The following is a 20,039-nucleotide window of genomic DNA, read 5'->3' as shown; positions in this document are numbered from 1 at the left end:
CCTGTTAGTCTCGGTATTGTCTGTGGTGGGGTTGGTCCTCTGCTTGTCACGCTTGCCCTCCACCAAGGTGAAGGTAGCCACATGCACCCCGCAGAAGATCTTCTTCCCCACCACTTTCTCCACGTCTCTGGAGTCCATGCTGACCACAAGTCGGACACCTCTCTTCTCCTCCTTGCGGTCGTAGACCCTCCAGCTGGTGGGATTTAAGCCATGGTTCTGGCGTGCCATTCTTCCCAAAAGGACATTATTGTCCTTTGGTTGTCCTGGTATCCAGACCATGACTCTCTTGTAGGAAAGAAGTTTATCCATGCCCACAATTGTGAGCCTGGCTCCTTCCCACGGTTGTATACCTGTAACAAGACTGGAAAGCCATGCTACAGTCTCGTCGTTTTCTGCTATAATGACGGCCGCACCTCTCGACAGATAGCAATCCAGGAACTGAGGCTTAATGGGCCCCTGCTCCAGAAGCTCGTCTATCAGATTGGTGATAGCCTCTTCCACAGCTTCCACCTGTTTCTCGGTTAGCTGCTGGTCAGGATATCCTACAGGTACTATGGCCATCATGATCCCAGCTTTAGCTATCCTAGCATATTCTACCTTAGGTTTTTTGCGGGTCTGCAAGTCTTCTTCTGGAGTTGCCCCCGACAGAAGTCGTTTTCCCGCTGGCATCTTGGTGGGTGGGGTCCTCTGTGCCCTAGAAGCAGAGCCCTTTTCAGGGTCCCGCCTCTTGTGCCCATTGGATCCCCCCCCAGTTGTTACTGTCGTGGTATTAGAAGGCCCTTCAGCTCCCGGAGTTAAGCCCTCTTTGGCCTGCTCCCGGGCCTTTAAGGCCTTCTTATATCTCCTCTTCTCAGCGCCAGAGCGCTGTTTCTTCTTCTTCTGGACCTGTAGATTGCCCACCTCTTGAGTGAGCCCTCTAACTGTCGAAGATGAACTATCCGAGGGTATCTCCGAAGAGTCCCCTTCGGTTGTTGTAGTGTTTCTCTCGGAGGCCCCAGAAGAGCTCTCCGGTTTATGAATGGCTACCGTATTCATTCAAATCCCACGAGTAGCTAGGGAAATATATGTCCGCCCAGGCAGAGGCCCGCGTACCTGGGTAAGGCTACTTACTTCGAGAGGGCGCCAAGTATCTCGAAGGCTCCGTTCAAGACACATCTCCCACGTGCCATGCACCCCATCGGCACGGGTCGCCTTACACCTTAGGGTTGGGCGGTGCTTTGGCTTCCTCCTCCTTGTATACCGAACGGTTACCCAAAGGGGCTCCATTCGGCATCGCAAGAAAGGAGCTACTAGTCCCCCTCACCACAAAGAGGATCTTAAATTGAAGAGGGTAACAAGGGTTAGCCCCCTAAAATTGTAGAAGCACACACGAGGGGGTGGTAGGTTATTCCAATCCCTAACTCCCCTACCTATAAACGAATATTTGCCCCAATTTGTCCTCCTGAATTCCAGCCTGCTTGTGTAATGAACGCCACGAAAGAAATGGAAAAGCTTAAGAAAAGATCAAGAGCTCCTAACTGGGATAGTACGGAAAACGTAGGCAATTGTAATTGAATTGGTGAGTTGAAAAGGGTACACATTCCAAAATCCTTACTTTTCAGGAGAAAGAAAAAACGGTTTTGTAGCTAAAAGAAAGGTTTGATCCAAAAAGTTTCTATTATGCATTTATACATCATATATCTGCATATTCAACTACAAAGTATGGAAATCATATTATGTACGTTTTTCAAGTTATACCATTTTTTTATGTCGAGGAATATGTTCCTTTTTATACTCTAATTTGAGAAAGATCTTTGTAGAGGCAGATAATCTATAATAAACTCGCAGTTTCAAAAGTCTATTAAGCAGTAACACATTATTACACAAAAATACGCCTAACCATCATATTTTCTTTTATAGTTTTTAATTGTCATTCCGTCTCTTTAAAGTGTTTAGCCTCCATAACCTCTAAATGGTGTATGTCTTCTATGTTTAAAATATCGTGAAGATCATCGACATTATCGTCCATTCTTTCAATGTGTGTTAATTGTTAAATAGATAAGTCGAATATTTCACCATGATTATATTACTGCAGACCATAAATACCACGAAAATAAACAGCTCACTCGTTTCTTTTTCCGCTACTTGCTGCTATACAACGCTTATACAAGGATCCTGGTTTGTATAAGCAATTCAGTGAATAACTATAACAGATGTATACACAGGAGGCTTATACACGGTTTATTAGTAATGAATTTCACATAAATGGTGTATAAACCTCGTATAAAAGTTATACACCGTTTATTAGTAAGACGGTTTGTCTTGCCCGAGTTTGTTATTTCACGGTTATTGTGTTACACCTCCACTTGTTCTTGGAGTTGTTAAAGTTATTGTCGCTGATTCGTCACATTTACTGTATTTTGTTACATTTTTTGTTCTTGTTATGTGAGTTGAGAGATTAATAATAATAATAATAATGTCATTCTGAAAAAATCTCACGTGAATTGTCGCGATCTTTCTTTCCTGTCGTGTGTATTTGTTAATCCTTCTTTGTTATTTCTTTATTGTTTTCCTGCTAATAATGGAAAAAAGGAAGGAAAGGAAAACCTTTCACTATGCATGAGAACGAATATTAGAAAAGGTTGATTCTTACTGAGGAACACGTGTTTCATTGGCACGCGAATTGCAGCTTCGTGTATCCATGCTGAATACAATATTGTGAAAAGCAGAGGAAGCATTACATCAAATGCTTCAGAATGTGGACCAAACTCCAAAAAAAGGGAGTATGCGTCATACTGTAAATACGAGAAAATTGAAAAAATTGTAAAAAGTTGGTTTGAAACTTCAAGAGCCGCAGGCATTCCAATTGATGGTGTGTTCTTACGGGAAAAAGCGCTTAAAGTGGCAAACATTCTTTGCATTGAAAATTTCAGCGCGTTCAGTGGCTGGATCGACCGATTTAGGAATAGGTATAACCTAACCTATAACACTGTTTGTGGGGAATCTAATGTAGTTAGTGATGAAATTGTGGAAGAATGGATCGATAGAAGATTGCAGGAGCTGACCAAGGATAACGAACATTAGGAACATTTTTAACCTAGATGAAACTGGACTGTTTTTCAGTGTGTTGCCCAGCAAGACTTTGGCATTCAGAGGAGATAAGTGCCATGGTGGGAAACACAGCAAGATGAAGCTCACAGTGATGTGATAGGGAAATCTAAAAATCCTCATTGGTTCAAGAATGTGCGATCATTACCTACTGCCTATGATGCCAACCATAAAGTTCGGATGACCTCAGATCTTTTCCGACAGCAGTTAATTGCTTTGGATTAAAAAATGGGTGCGCAAAATAGGAAAATCCTTCTTTTCATCGACCGTTGTCCTGCACATCCCGTGGATGTTAATTTGCGAAATGTGCAGTTAGAATATCTGCCTGCTAACTGCACAAGCAAGCTACTACCTATGGATTTAGGGGTTATTCACTCCTTTAAGTCACTTTATAGGAAGAATCTGGTGCAGCGAATTTTATTCCTTATGGATGCTGGAAAGGATCCATCATTTAAAAGTTTCAATCCTGGATGCGCTTCACTTCATTGCAAAGTCTTGGAAAGCCGTGAAGCAGACTACCATCTCATTGTTTCTTGAAAGCAGGATTTTTCAAGAATCATGCCGAATCTCAGCTGCCAGAAGAAGACCTGCTACCTGATGTATGGAGAATGTTACAGTCAGACTGCACTACTGAAGATTTTCTTTGGGTAGATGATTCTGTGATCACTGCAGAGAAAAGAAGTGTGGAGGAGTTGGTTGCTGAGCAAACGGCAGCCGAGTCTCCCACCTGTGACAGTGATGAAGCAGAGGAAGACAGTGAAGTGATGCCTACCAGTGCTGATGCACAAGTGCAGCAGTGGATGTTTTACACAGGTATCTGTCATCTGTAGAGGAGGTGAAAATAATTTTCATAACCTTTATGAGCTTGAAAAACAAATAGAGGTCATAAGAAATAAGAAGTGCAAACAGAGATCGATTCTGGACTATCTTGGTAGGAAGCAGTGATTGTGTAGTTTTCCATCTGGAATAAATTTGTGTTAATACAGGTACAATAGTAGCAATTAAAATGTTTCATTCAGAGAAAATATTGCATTTTAAATAATTCTATAGCCATTCTAAGAAAGTAACTGTGTATTAAAAGAATATATTACACAAATTTTTAACCACCTACCTGTAACCTTCTCCTGGATAAAGGATGAGCAGAATTTACAAAGGCAGTGTAGCCAACAGTTAATACAGTACAGTAATTAACTTACATGGACCTTTATTTGAGGTAAGTACAGTAAATCGATTGTCCGACTCGTTGGCTGAACGGTCAGCGTACTGGCCTTCGGATCAGAGGGTCCCGGGTTCGATTCCCGACCGGGTCGGGGATTTTAACCTTAATTGGTTAATTCCAGTGGCACGGGGGCTGGGTGTATGTGTTGTCTTCATCATCATTTCATCCTCATCACGACGCGCAGGTCACCTACGGGTGTCAAATAGAAAGACCTGCACCTGGCGAGCCGAACCCGTCCTGGGATATCCCGGCACTAAAAGCCATACAACATTTCATTTTCAGTAAATCGATTGAGATTTAAATACTCTATAAATTAATAATATGCATTTGTGTAACATTTACCTCCTTTTCCAGAACATTTTTATATATACCTGTACAAGTTGTTTCCCACAATTTACACTTTCCCCCCTTTTACATTTTGCCCCCTTTTACACCAGTATTCCTTGGTCCCTTGAAAAAGTTTAAAAGAGGGGTAATACTGTACTGTGTAAAAGCAAGATCTCTAGGGGACTGCCATCAATGTCTTAAAAATAAATTTTTGTCATACAACACATCTAAAATTTGTGTCAATATTTGTTGTAGAATGTGAAATGAAAATGTGTTATTTGGGTTATTAGACCCTAGACTGTTAGGTCATTCTAAAGTCTTCTAAACTTTTCATCTCAACATGATAAGCTGTTTACATGTCAGGAATTAACCAAAAAAAAAAGGGTAGTTATTCTATCATATGAAATTAATTTCATTATGGTCCGTATTGACAATTTATCACTATTAACAAAGATGGGTAGGTGATTGTAAATTACATATGACTTTTCCATTTGTGATTAAGGCTGATGATTGTCCAGTAAAAGGGTCAAAACTAGTCCTAATATATAATGAATAAATAATGATACGTATAATTTATGGTATTGAATAGGTGGACCTACCTATCTTTGTTTATAGTAATATAGATATTTCTATGTAAGAAGATATGTTAAGATTTCTCCTTCTCCTCTCTCTCTCCTCCCCACCCTGTGAAAAATACAGTACTTTCTGAAACATTTATGTTTGTACTTACATTTTCTGTTGAAGTAAAACAGTGAAGTCCCGCTTAACTTGCTTTCGCTTATCCAACATTATGTTTAATCTGACATATTCATAAAGAATTTGGTTAAAATTACACACAAGAATTGGCTCAGATTGTACACTTCTTGCCCGCATCATGCATACATAGCTCAGACTGCTCGAGCATGCCTTTACTGAAAAAAATCCCTGGATATGGAAATCAAAGCTGATGAAGATCTCAGTGAGGGAATTGTCCTTGATGACCAGCTTGAAGAGATGGATGAAGACATTGTTGGTGTTAACAACAGTGAAGGTGAAAGAGGAACAGAAGAGGAAGAAAATGTAGTTGATGAAGGTGATGCCAAAATAGCACACAATCAAGGATTCAAATCCCTTGAAAAGGTTCTGACCGGGCGAGTTGGCTGTGTGGTTAGGAGCGCGCATCCGGGAGATAGTGGGTTCAAACCCCACTGTCAGCAGTCCTGAAGATGGTTTTCCGTGGTTTCCCATTTTCACACCAGGCGAATGCTGGGGCTGTACCTTAATTAAGGCCACGGCTGCTTCCTTCCCATTGCTAGGTCTTTCCTGTCCCATCGTCGCCATAAGACCTATCTGCGTCAGTGTGACGTAAAGCATATAGCAAAAAAAAAAAAAAAAAAAAAAGTTCTGAAATACATGAAGCAACAGAAAGAAACCTCCAACCATATGTTACTTCTACAGAGGATATGTGACATGGATGTTCAAATTTTAAATTGTAATGTAGTGTGAATTTACATATCAACTGTATCAACAATAAGACATTTGTAAGCGTTCACCATAAGTTTTTTTTTTTTTTTTTTTTTCCCCCCCTTTCTCTGCTAACCAGCATTCCCGCCAATCCAAAGTCCTGCTGGCTCGTTTGTCGGATAAGTGAGATTGTACTGTACTTGAATAGAAGTTGGGGATTTTTCAGAACATTTGGCATATATTTATTGTGTGAATATATTGCTTGGTTATAATATGAAAGGCAATGGAAAACCAGTGTATGTAATATCCTTGTGATATCAAATATATTTATTGAGCTAGGTGATACAATCGATTAATCATTGCCTCTCTGTTTTTCAAGGTAGAGAAATCGTGGCTTTTAAGGGATTTTTAACACGTTCACTGCATATTTGTAGAGCATGACGTACCCACCAACCTGAGCTAGATATTTGTATGGACCTCCTTAAAAATTGTAATAATTTTAGTTTTTGAACGTTGGTAGGACGAGTTATTCCAAACTTGTGGACTTACCCCACTCACGCGCCTGGTGCGTGAACTGCATGGTGGTTGAAATCGAGAAGTAATACTGGTCATCAGGCGGATCACGCGCCATGCGCGTGGGTAGTTTATTGTGCATTATTTACCGCAGATAGAAAACAAAGTGTGTAAGTATGATTACATTGTTTTATATATTTACTCGAGTCAGAAGCATACAATAGAACTTTTTTGTTTTGGTTAGTATGTTTACTAACATAAATATATTTACACTTCACTATTATACAATTTTACGTCACAATGTCTTTTCATTGCAAAACTGCCAAGGTGTTATTTCTTCTGTCGAAGTGTGCCATTTATTAGGTGGATCTCATGATGTTGAAGGAACTGCATTGTCGGCCATCTCAAAAAAATATAAATAAAATAACATAAGGATTGTGACTCAGTAAAAAATGATTACTACAAGTTCTTTCATGTTACTCATAAATATGATGGAAGAATAAATGACAGTTTACAAGTTCAGTCCTTTCACTGAACTTGCAGTAGTGGAATTTATTTCAAAAGTGGAATCGCTTGTAATTCTCTTGAAGTCATAACAAACAGAAAATTCAGTGTCTTACCTCACATTGAAGTTGTCTTGCTGCCGAAAGATCCCAAAAAGAATGACGCCATATGGCGAAAACTGCGAACAGGAAATATGCAGGAAACGGAAAACACATGCGCAAATCTGCTTACGGATGAACCTCCTGGTAGATTGGACTTGCAGTGATGACAGGATGACAAAGAAGGTCTTTGTTACCATGCAGCAAACCACTGATTCACGTTTCCTAGCACCCGTCCCAAGACGCGCTAGGCATTTGCTCCGTACTGAACATGTTAAATCCAACAACTATAAGTCATCAGGTTCTAGCATATTAAAGACCTGTGTAATAAAATTCAGGCACCCTGAGGTCTCGTAAAATCTGCGATTGTAGTGATGTTTAATATTAATAATAGTAATAATAATAATAATAATAAACAGTATAGAAATGGAGAAATGTACAATGCAGAAAAGAGAAAGAAAAATACAAAAACAGAAATGAAGCAAAATGTTAAATATACAGGGTCTTTCACATAAATCCAGATCGAACACACAGTGTTCGTACTCGGCGCTACGGCAGCTGCTGTATGGGAGACGAACATATAGATCTTGACCTTGCAAGCAGCCTGCACGTGTTCGACCTAGCAAGCATGAGTCACCAGTGTGAATCTCAGTTGTTTTCATGGTGAGACAGTTATCATTGTAACACTGTATTTTCCTACGTAAAAGTTATTTTAAGTAAGACTCGGCTCGATGGGTACGCGATGCATTTGTTCAGCAATTTCCTGACAAAGTGCCACCTTCACGAGCACAGGTTCACATAATTGTAAATAAACTTGAAACTACTGGCTAGTGCTCAATAAAAAACATGTGCGCACACAAACGTTTTAACAAAGGAAAATCTATATGACATTGGTGTGAATCTTGAACAGTCACCGAATATATCACTCACAAAATTAGCACAACAGGTAGGGGTTTCGGTTTCTTCTGCACACAGACTTACAAAGCTGTTACACATCAAACCATACAGATTTACAAGGGCCCTTTGTTTAAAACCTGCTGATCCAGCCACGCGAGTGAGATATTGTGAGTGGTATCTTGCATTATTTAATGATCGTTCATTCGACCCACAGCTTGTGTTCTTTTTTGTTGAGGCCTGGTTTCATCTTAATGGTTGTGTGAACAGTCATAATTCTCGCTGTTTGTGTGCAGAAAATCCTAATGGTGTTTATGAAGTCCCCCATTGTGATAGGAAGATTGGTGTTTGGTGTGCTGTTTGTGCAAGACAAATAATAGGGCCTTTTTTTTGAGACAACATTAATTAATTTTATTATTATTATTTTTTTTGCTAGTGACTTCATGTCGCACCGACACAGATAGGTCTTATGGCGACAATCATAACAGTAAATGTAGAGGGGTACCAAGATGACATTTTGACGCCATTCTTCCATCTGTTAACGGAAGAAGAAAAATAATCGCATGGGTGGTTTCAACAAGATTCAGTCCCTGCTCATACAGCAGAAGATTCCCTTTTTATAATCTTGGAAGTGTTTGCAGACAGAGTAATCAGTGCTGGTCTGTTTCCCCCTCGTTCTCCAGATCTAACAGTGTGTGATTTTTATTTGTGAGGTAAACTGAAAGAAAAAGTGTATCGAGCAAATCCTCGCACATTGGAGGAACTGAAAGAAAACATTACGAATGAAATCAGAAACGTTACAGTGGCAGAACTCGCTTGCGTCAGCCAGAATGTAATTACTAGATACAATGCCTGTACAACCCAGGAAGGACGACACTTCCAGAATCTTTTATAAGGAATAATTTCATATAAGATTGTATACGCACGTAAAGCAGGGGGGCCGCGCGCAACGAACGTTCGGTTGAGCAGAGTACAAACACCGTGCGTTCGGTCTGAGTTTATATGAGAGACCCTGTACATGAGTTAGCAGATGAAAAACGTGAACCAAACTAGAATGTTTAGTTGTTGCAGCCATTGAATAGCCATCATTGGCAGTGTCAGCAGATTGTTGGTAGTCCCAGAGAAGGCTCTGTGTGGGCATCTGAAAGCGATGTATCTAATTCTTTTTTTTGGAGAAAGCCATAGACCCCAAGAATGCATTGCAGACACACTTCTTCTATGCCTAGTGTGTACTCTGTTTAGTGGAACCCATGCACTCGGACAGGGACTGCATAGGGTTGAAGATCGATCACCATTCATCTGACACTTCTGCAGTCCATTCTTTTGTTTCAGGTTTGCAATCCAGAGTAAATTTATTTCATCAGTTTTTGAACCAATAGCTGAGGAGAGTTTCCGGATTTCACTTGAATTCTATGGATGTCTTGATGAATCAGAAGTAAATTTATTGGCCTGTATATTATGAGCTTCTCGGGCAAGGTTGTTGATTTTTCTTGTGCCATAGATGTGGTGGGAGGATGTGGCTAAGGACTTGAAGCCACCACTGATTATCTGCATTGTCTGATTCAGGGCAGTGTCAATTTTCTTAGTATGGGTTCTGTTCAATAAGATGGAAGAGCAGTATTCAGCTGACATATACACCAAATTTAGTGCAGCAGTTCATAAAGTTGTTGCTGTGGATCCCCATGTGCTGCCGGAAAGCTTAGATAGGATGTTGTTTAGTGTACTTAGTTTGGCCGCAAGGCTGGAGAGATGTTTACTGTACTACAGTGACCGATCCAGTGTTGCACCAAGATATTTTGGGTTTCGATTATGTGGTGAAATATTGTCGTGGAGAGTTACTTTCTTGGTGGTCTGGACCGGTATGTTACTCAGATGAAGGCAAGGTGTTTCTGTTTTGGGTGTGCTAGGTGTCAGACACCACTTTTGAAAGAAATTGGTCTGTGAACAGAGTTTGTTTGTAAGAGTGTGCTCAAGGCTAGTAAATTTTGTGTGTTGGGTGGCTATGCAGAGATCAGCCTAGGCAGATTGCCTTGACACTGTTTCTGGGATATCTGTAAGATAAACTGTGAACAACAGAGGGGCTAATATGGAACTTTACAGAGGTGTGTTGTTTAGTCATCTTGATTTGCTGATCGTATTGTTCATGACGACTTGAATTATTCTATCTGAAATGAGGATATTGATTACATTTGTAGCATTTTTGCACTGTATGGTTTTTAAAAGTTTACACATTAACCCTTCTCTGCACACAGTATCAAAAACAGCTGTGAAATCTGTGAACACTGCACTGGATTTAGTTTATCTTCAAATCCAGCTTCAGTAAATGTACTTGGTCCATACAACTTCGTCCTGGTCAAAAGCCTGCTTGGATAGTGAAGAATAAAATACCCATATGATGTCCCATGTTTGTATTCCCATCTTCAAATTTAAAATAACCATCACTATATATCGATGAAATTATATCACAAAAAAATAAATTACTGATTCTAATTTTAGATAACTTCCACTCCGATTGTGTGATTTGTGCTGTACTAATCTTTGAAGTGTAATATTTAGACTAGAAAGTAGACAGTTCGTTATATTGATAAAATACCAAATCTCATCCTCTTGTGGTTAGGTGTTAGTGTTCCTGGACAGTCATGTTGAAGTGAATGTGGACTGGCTACAGCCACTCCTGGCTCGTATTGTCAAGTCCAAGACCAACGTGGCCATGCCCATCATTGACATCATCAATGCCGACACATTTGAGTACTCTGCTTCGCCTCTGGTTCGTGGCGGTTTCAATTGGGGGCTGCATTTCAAATGGGAGAATCTCCCAACAGGTACGCTCAACACCCAAGAGGACTTCGTCAAACCAATTAGGTAAGTTCATCTGGACATAACAGCATCTTTTCCTCTTGATGTTTTGAATCTCTCTGCTTTATTCTACTTTGCCAGCACTCCTCTTTAAGCATTATGGTGCTTACTTTTATTGAATCCTGAATTCTCCTATGCTGTCCTTTCATTTTATTCTTTGTTGCACTCTGAACCTGTTTCCAGTCTTTTCTTTGGTAGAATCTCTTCAGACTTATCACCTTCAAATCAGTCAACCAATCAATCAAATCATCATTGATCTGCATTTAGGGCTGTCACCCAGGTGGCAGATTTCTTATCAATTATGTACCTACTCTTTTTTTAAATAATTGCAAAGATTTTGGAAATTTATTGAATATGTCCCTTGGTAAATTATTCCAGGCCGTAATTGTCTTTGCTATCAATGAATGTTTGCCCCAGTTTGTCCTCTTGAATTACACTTTTATCTTCCTTTAAATCCTCCACTCAAATTTATTCATCTACTAATGTTACCCCATGCCATCTCTCTACTGACAGCTCGGAACATACCGCTTAATATAAAAATAATATAGAAGCCTCCACCTTATCAATACAATGTTTATTTACAAGATGCAGTAAATTCAGTACCGGTTTCGACCCCTATGGGGTCATCCTCAGCTGTTATACATTAAATCGGTTTCAAAAACATCACATAAGGACTAATGCCTTCATATCACTGACCCAATTTGACAGATCATGAAAAAGTAAATATAACAGTAGTATAATGGATCTTTTCTCATTGACTAGAAAGTTTCTTATTATGTAAAGCGTCATCTCATTGTAGCCTGAGTCTAGTAAACATCGAATAAAGTTTACAACAGTATATGTGGAATTATTACATATTTACATATGTATTATTGGAACATACATTGTCTATTAAAAACGAATATATATACACATAAAAATTTGACCCGCTGTAACAGGCCGTTTAAAAGTGGATGAAATGATAAAAACAAGATAAAATGGGTCCACATTTAACTCTAGTTTGTACTGGTTTGTTGTTGCTGCATTATTCTTGTAATATGGTAAGTACACAGTGTTTGTATTCTAATGTTTAAACTTGATAGTTTTTGTTCATTCCAATGTTTTCTTGATTAATGCTAGTATGATATATTACATATACTGTTGTAAACTTTATTTGATGTTTACTAGACTCAGGCTACAATGAGATGACGCTTTACATAATAAGAAACTTTCTAGTCAATGAGAAAAGATCCATTATACTACTGTTATATTTACTTTTTCATGATCTGTCAAATTGGGTCAGTGATATGAAGGCATTAGTCCTTATGTGATGTTTTTGAAACCGCTTTAATGTATAACAGCTGAGGATGACCCCATAGGGGTTGAAACCGGTACTGAATTTACTGCATCTTGTAAATAAACATTGTATTGATAAGGTGGAGGCTTCTATATTATTTTTATATTGTAGTAGCAATCAATACGGAAATGAAGCTCATAGATTATGACATACCGCTTAGTCGAGTAGTTAGTCTCCTTACTCTAAAGTCTTTCCAGCCCAGCCCAGCCCAAAGTTTGTAACATTTTCATAACACTACTTGTTTGTTAGAAATCACTCAGAACAAATCCTGCTGCTTTCCTTTCAGTTCTCATATCAAATAATCCTGGTGTGGATCCCATACACTGGAACTGTACCCTAATAGGAATCTTACCAATATGCTCTGTCCTTTACATCCTTACTACCTCCATTCGATATTCTCTTAACCATATGAAGAGATCTGTAACCTTTATTTCCAACCTCATTTTTGTGATTTTCCCAATGAATATATTTCCTATATTAACCCCTAAGTACTTACAATGATTCCCATGGGTTACATTCACCCTGTTAGCACAGTAATTAAAACTGAAAGGACTTTTCCTGTGAAACTTACAACCTGAGTTTTCATCTCGTTTACCATCGTGCCATTATCTACTGTCCATCTCACAACATTGTCAAAGTCTTTGCAGTCGCTCACAATCCTGTAACTTATTCTCTGCTCCATACAGTATAACACCATCTGCAAAAGCCTTATCTGGAATCTTTACTCATATCATTTATAAACATAAGAAAACGTTAGTTCTGTCTGAGGACCCACTGATAACTGTTACAGCATCAGATAATGCTTCACCTGCTCTTAATTCTTAATTTCAATTTTCTAGAAATTCAGCCACCTAGTCAACCACTCTTTTGTCTAATCTAATAGCCCTTTTCTGTCAACAGTCTCCCATGATCTACCCTACCAAAAGCCTTACATATGTCAGTCCATTAGACCTCCTAAATCTAAAGTATTTGCTGTACTTTTCTGGAATTCCCCAATTTGAGCCTCACTGGAATAACTTCTCTGAAACCCAAACTGCCTTCTATCAAATTAATTAGTAATTTTGCAGTCGTGTCTCCACGAACTTACTATGCTGGTGTAGCAGGGGGAGAGGTGATACTCCCACGTGGCGCGTCCGAGGTGGCGGATAGGGGGGTCCTAACCGCCTTGCCGGCGGACTTGAGCAAAATGAAATAGCTCTCACAGACCAAACACACATCCCCGTATGAGTGGGAGACGCAGGTGAAGAATACACCTACTGTATCCCCTGCCTTTCATAAGGGGTGACTAAAAGGGGCGACCGATGGATGATCGAATTAGAACCACGAGACTACTTGTAATTAGTACAACCACGCGGGGAACACTATAGGTCACCTTTACTTGCGCGTAGTACCACTATGTTAGGTACACAATAGGTTTGTGATTAGTAGCGACAGTGTGAATCAGGGTGGGTTTTACAGTACCACTATATGAGCGACACCATGGGTCTGCCTTGGCTGTGATTAGTACCCACTATGCGAGAAACACCACGGGATGGTATGAATCCCTGTGATTAATACACTTATGTGATGAACACCACAGGTTTGCGTTGCCTGTAAATGACGCCGCAATGTGAGAAACGCCATAGGTCTGTGTTACACGTGCGCATTACATTACCTGTGAGTAGTACCATAATGTGTGGAATACCAAGAGTCTACACTACTTTTGATTAGTACCGCAACATGACAATTACCATGTTTCTACTTTCCTAGCAATAAGTACTGTTACCGAGTTTTTGCGGTAGTTAGAGGTGAAAGAAGGTGCGGGTGTGAACGAGTCCCAAGCTACGAAATTAGAGTTCATGTAAAATTAACAAGGTTATATTTTCTTTTCAAAATAAAGAAATAACAAGCATGGCAGGTACAGAGTAGCAAGTCAACAAAATGTAGTTACAATATTTACTGGATTTGGGCTTCGCGCCCCGACTTCACAATGCTTGGGCAATCAGCCCAACCTTACTTCAAAATAAGTTTTAACAGAGGGGCAGAAAACCCCATTCATGCTCAGGAGCACTTGCTCCAAATTACACAGAAAAGCCTCCTCGAGGCATACAACACTCAATGTTCAAGAAAGAGCCGCTCGCTCTCAAACTTTAAGCCTCTCAAAGGCCACACCAAACTCCACCTTCAAGTTGTCCTCTCTGGACATAGACACAGGGGTAAAATACCCAACCTACTGAGGTCTATTAAGTGAGAAAAAGATTAATTACATGACCTCTAAAATAACAATTTGAGAGGAAGCGAACTTGCGCTCCTAATACGCTTTGTTTACAACCTACTTGGCACTAGGCCGTTAATACAAGGGCTAATCCCATACTAAAGAGGTGACTTAAGAAAGAAACAATTTACATTACGTTAAAGAAGAATAGGTTGAGAAAAAATAAGTTCACCTCAAAACAATATGAGTGGGAGCTCGAGAGGGTTAAGCACTCTCTATCCCGATATGAAGTTTAAAGATAGAATAGATACCAAGGGTCTTTACATTTTAAGGAAGGTTACATTATGGAAAAGCTTCGGACCCGCCCCGAGAGTTAAACTGCTGAGCTAGCAAAGAAAGAAGTTATTAATCGGCCATTACCTTGTTGTTGACCGCTGCCGAAGAAAGAGGCGCTTCCCGCCCCCTGCTATGTACTTTACACACTGAAAGATGGTACAGAAGTGGCGCAGAGACCCAAAAATCAGCAGTTTATATACTCTCGCGGAAAGTTCGAGGCGTTTTAGGGAAGAAAACACCCGCCCACAATCACTTTATTGGCTAGGGTACAGCAACATATTCAAGTTGGGAGAAGATAAATCAGATTGGTCAGAAATTAATTAAAGAAATTCGGGATTGGCTAAATACAAAACAAGGGGAAAGAGAGGGGTATACAGCCAACTTAAACAATAACAGAAAGAAATTTAGCAAGAAACAAACTTTTGAAATAAAAATTTCTCCAAAAAAACAGTTCTTTCACATCGCACTAGGGTGCACCATTGTAGTTTTTCAGTAGTGTCCTCTAGAAGAGAAAGTTCACACTTCTTACTACCGGTAAAACAAAAATACATCAAAAGTGGCACAGTTCAAAAACTCCAAACTTTCCAAGTAGTGACATCTTCTGAGAAACTTGAAAATTAATACCGTCGATAAAGTTCAGACTTCTTCCAGCAGAGGAGTTTCAACTGGCGCACATTTTAAATTAGCGGCGTGGGGGTGTACCGCCCGGTACAAGTACCATTATGAGGAGCTGTTGATCTGGATTTTGGACCCCTTTAGACTGCAAGCATCATCGATTCAGTATTGTGCTTTAGAATCAGTCCCTTGATCAGTACTGCTATTGTTTAACACTAGTTTCTGGGAATATGGGGCATTGTGGGTCGGGTTATAATTAATAATTAAGGGGGGAATTTCTCAAGGCAGTATTATTGGACCTTTGTTGTCTTATATATGTCAATGATATGTGTAAAGAAGTGGATTCAGAGATAAGACTGTTTGCAGATGATGTTATTTTGTACAGGGTAGTAAATAAGTTACAAGATCGTGAGCAACTGCAAAATGACCTCGATAATGTTGTGAGATGGACAGTAGGCAGTGGTATGATGATAAGCGGGGTTAAGTCAGGTTGTGAGTTTCACAAATAGGAAAAGTCCCCTCGGTTTTAATTACTGCATTGATGGGGTGAAAGTTCCTTTTGGAGATAATTGTAAGTACGCAAGTACAGTAGAAGTCCGTTATAGCGAGTACGGCATATAACAAGAACCCCGTTATAACGACAATTTTTTGCTGTCTCTTCAAAATTCCTATATTAAACTATGTATTATCCTTCGGTTACAACGAGAGCCCTATCACTGACGCATCCGTTATTAGAGTGATTAAGCTTGCACGATTTTTTCCGTTGCCGGTATTTATGCACCCCAACGATTATGTTGCATGCGATCGATTACCTTCGGTATCGTTCCGTCACTATTTCCACTAGCGAGTTCTCTCGTCGACATTCGAAGGCGATGTCGGAGTCGATTAGTAATATCCGCCGACTGCTGTTCCTTAATGAAAATTCGAAATGAAAGAGGACATATTTCGTAATAAATTCATAAATAACTTGTCCGATAACGGTTGTTAACTTGTCAAAAATGAAAGCTGACTAAACGATCGCTTAATTTTAATGCAATTAAGCAAGAATGGGATACACCTCGAGGTATGGCAGAGTGCATAATTGATTTCAGAATTTAGTTAATATTTTCTCGCGTCTGGTTAAATTACGGAAAAGCTATTTTCGTGTATATGTATAGCAAGAAGATTATAACTTCTCTACTGGCGCTTGAGCGTGTTTTCATCATACGTATAGTACGGTTGAAATTAGGATAGGTGACGCTGTTTGAATAAGAAAACTGGGAGGTTTGCCACAAAATGCGTTCGATCATCTTCAGTATGGTACAGTTTTCTCTCTATGTGCATTTGTGAGCTCTCTCGTAGACATTGGAGTGGATTAATAATACCCGTCGACTGCTGTTCTCTAAAGAAAATTTGAAATGAAAGAGGATAGCACGTTTTCGTAATAAATGCATAAATAACGTGGCCGATAACAGTTGTCAACTCGTTAAAAATAAAGGCTGAAGTAAACAATCGCTTTATTTTGTTATGTACTGAAATTAAGTAAGAATGTGATACACCTCAAGATATGGCAGAGTACATCACTGATTTCAGAGGATACATCATATTTTCTCATGTCTAGTTAAATTTCGGAAAGGCTATTCATATGAAAATTTTTAGCGAGGAAGTTATAATTTCTCTACATGCGTTTCAAATATGTTTTCATGATACATATACAGTTAGGTTAGGTGATGCCGTTTAAACAAGAAAACTGAAATGTTTGCCACAGAAGCCTCTGGAGTGATAGCCTACCGTATTTATCTGAATCCGAGACAACGTTTTCTTCTCAGAATCTCCTGCGAAAAATCAAGGGTTGTAAGTTTTGAATAAACTGATTGCCGTTTCATACCGATTTTAATGTGTATGGGGGTTTTTCCAATTTTCATACAAAAATTGGGTATAACAACAATCCAGTCATCATCATAATAATTTCCCTCTGTAAGTTATGGGTATGTAATACATCTTGTACATAGTTTCCTTTGCTTCCATTGGCACATCTTTCTCCCATAACATGTTTCTTACACTATGATAGAAACAGCTTCCAGCTTCAATACTTTTACTAATCTCAGCATCCAGTCAAGCATTCTCCATTAATTCACTCCCCAGGTATTTGGAAGTCTCCACTACTTCCAGGCACTTGTCTGGAAGTCTAATCTGACCTTTCCCTTATTTCATAACAAGAGTTTTACTCTTTTCTACACTTATTTTCAATCCACATTCTTTGATCTTCCCATTCACCACATCCAACTGTTCTTGAACCTTCATGTCATCTTCTCCCCAAATCACAATATCACCCTTTTTGCACCTGACTATCCCAAACTTAAGTCCTGGGGACACTGTCATATACCTTTTCAATGTCAATGAATGTCATCACCATATCATTCCCATACTCCCATTGCTTTTCCATTAGTTGTCTAATAATGAAATTGGGCTCTATTGTTGACCCTCATGTTTGGCTGAAACTAATCAAACTCCTTTTGACCAAACTGACTTTTTCAACCCTCAACCTTAACCTACTTTCCAGTATCCTCACCATTATCTTAGCAACATGGGATAGAGTAATTCCCCTGTAGTTCTTCAACAATACTTTCTTATTGCCTTTCTTGAAAATTGGGACGATTATTCCTTTTTGCCAATCTTCAGGGACCTCCTTATTCTCCCAGACAATCCTGAGAACTCGATATGTCCACTGCAGGCCTACAGCTCCAGTACCTTTATCATCTCCACTGAAATTTCATCTATTCCAGCAGATTTTCCATTCTTTATCTTTCTTACTGCCATTTCAATTTCATTCATTGTAATTTCTTCATCCAATTCTTCATCAACTAATTGCCTTTCCTGGTCATCCGTTGAATGACCATCATTAGTTCTCATGTTCAGCAACTTCAGAAAATAATCTCTCCATCTATTTCTTACTTCTTCTGGCTTTGTTAGTATTATGCTGCCTTTATCCTTCACAAATATGATATTTACTTTATCTCTCTTTTTGTTTCTTAAAATACCATACAGTAATTAGTTGCTGCCCTGCATCATCTCTCAATTTCTGTGTGAACAAGGCCCATCTTTTCCTCTTTTCTTCCTCCACTACTTTCTTGATCAAATTCTTTGCTTCCACATATTTTCTTCCACTTTCTTCAGTCTTAGATGTTATGCATGCTTTCCATGCCATTTTCTTTCCCTTCACATTAATCTGTACCCTATCATTCCACCAGTGTGTATCTTTGTCTTTCACATTTCCTGATGTTCTACCACATACATTTTCTGCACATCCAACCAGTGATTCCATTTATGTTCAACATTCCCCATCTCCATCCTGCGTACCAAGAGTATTATTTCCCTTTGAAATTCTTCTTGTATGCTTTTCTCCTTCAACTTCCATACTTTAATCCTTTTCTCTCTTGTTAATGGGGGTGTTTCAACCTTTCCCACTTTTGGTTTTCCTGTACAACTCTATGATCTCCACCAAAGGCTTCTTCAGGCAAGGCTGAAAGATCTAAAAGGTTCTTCCGGTGTCTTTTCTCTGTGATTATATAATCAGTCATGGTCTTTGTTCATCTGTCTCTCCAACCATACCTTGTAATCTTCTGACTGTTCTTTTTCTTAAACCAGATGTTTCCAACAATCATTTGGTTCCTCATGCAAAAATCCACCAACTATTCGCCTTCTGGATTTACATTTCCATACCCACAGGGCCCTACAACATCTTCCTTTCCTTGTCTTTCCACTCCAGCTTGTGCGTTTAGATCTCCCTTCAATAGCACTTCCTTATCTTCTATCTGTCTCTCCACTTCCTCTAAAAAGTTCTCTAGATGTTCATCTATGCAACCCATTTGTGGGGCATAATATTGATATAGATCTTTCATTCCATTTTCCAACTGGAGTATCATCACAATCATTCTATCGCTGACGCATTTTGTAGATTCCACATATTTTTGGATTTCTTTTCTAAGTATGGTGGCCACTCCATTTTTTGCCTCAGGTCCTCTGCTGTAATACAGCCTGTATCCTTCTTTCAGAAGAATCACTCCTGTACCCCTCTTCTTGGTCTCACACAGAACAATAATCCACTATAGCGAGTAAATTTGTCGCTGTTATGAATTCTCGCTATAATGGACTTTACTGTAACTAGGTCCTTAATATATAAGGAAAGATCTTCATTGGGGTGATCACGTAAATATGATTCTTAATACATGGTTACAGATTTCTGCACATGGTTATGAGGGTATTTAGGGGTTGTAGTAAGGATGTAAACGAGAGGGCATATAAGTCTCTGGTAAGACCCCAAGTAGAGTATGGTTCCGGTGTATGGGACCCTCACCAGTATTACTTGATTCAAGAACTGGAAAAAATATAAAGAAAATCAGTTTGATTTGTTCTGGGTGATTTCCGACAAATGAGTAGCGTTACAAAAATGTTGCAAAGTTTGGGCTGGGAATACTTGGGAGAAAGGAGAAGAGCTGCTCGACTACGTGGTATGTTACTGTACATGCGATCAAATTCAAAACAATTAAAAACTAGTGTTATTTATTACAAGTGGTATGTTCCGAGCTGTCAGTGGAGAGATGGCGTGGAATGATATCAGTAGACGAATGTGTTTGA

At 39.3% G+C, this 20,039-nt stretch overlaps 1 protein-coding gene across 1 annotated transcript in view; it reads left to right on the top strand.

Moving 5' to 3' along the window:
• Pgant35A (polypeptide N-acetylgalactosaminyltransferase 35A) overlaps nt 1–20,039 on the top strand; it is a 121,328-nt gene that overhangs the window by 23,596 nt on the left and 77,693 nt on the right. Inside the window, exon 6 of the mRNA XM_067149276.2 lies at nt 10,703–10,947. Coding sequence (XP_067005377.2) covers nt 10,703–10,947 — 245 coding nt within the window. The remainder of the gene's footprint in view (nt 1–10,702; nt 10,948–20,039) is intronic.

This window comes from Anabrus simplex, chromosome 6 (genome assembly GCF_040414725.1).
Source record: "Anabrus simplex isolate iqAnaSimp1 chromosome 6, ASM4041472v1, whole genome shotgun sequence".
In the NCBI taxonomy this organism is placed as follows: Eukaryota; Metazoa; Arthropoda; class Insecta; order Orthoptera; family Tettigoniidae; genus Anabrus; species Anabrus simplex.
Note: the sequence above shows the minus strand (reverse complement) of the source record. Positions and strands in the feature narration are given on the sequence as shown.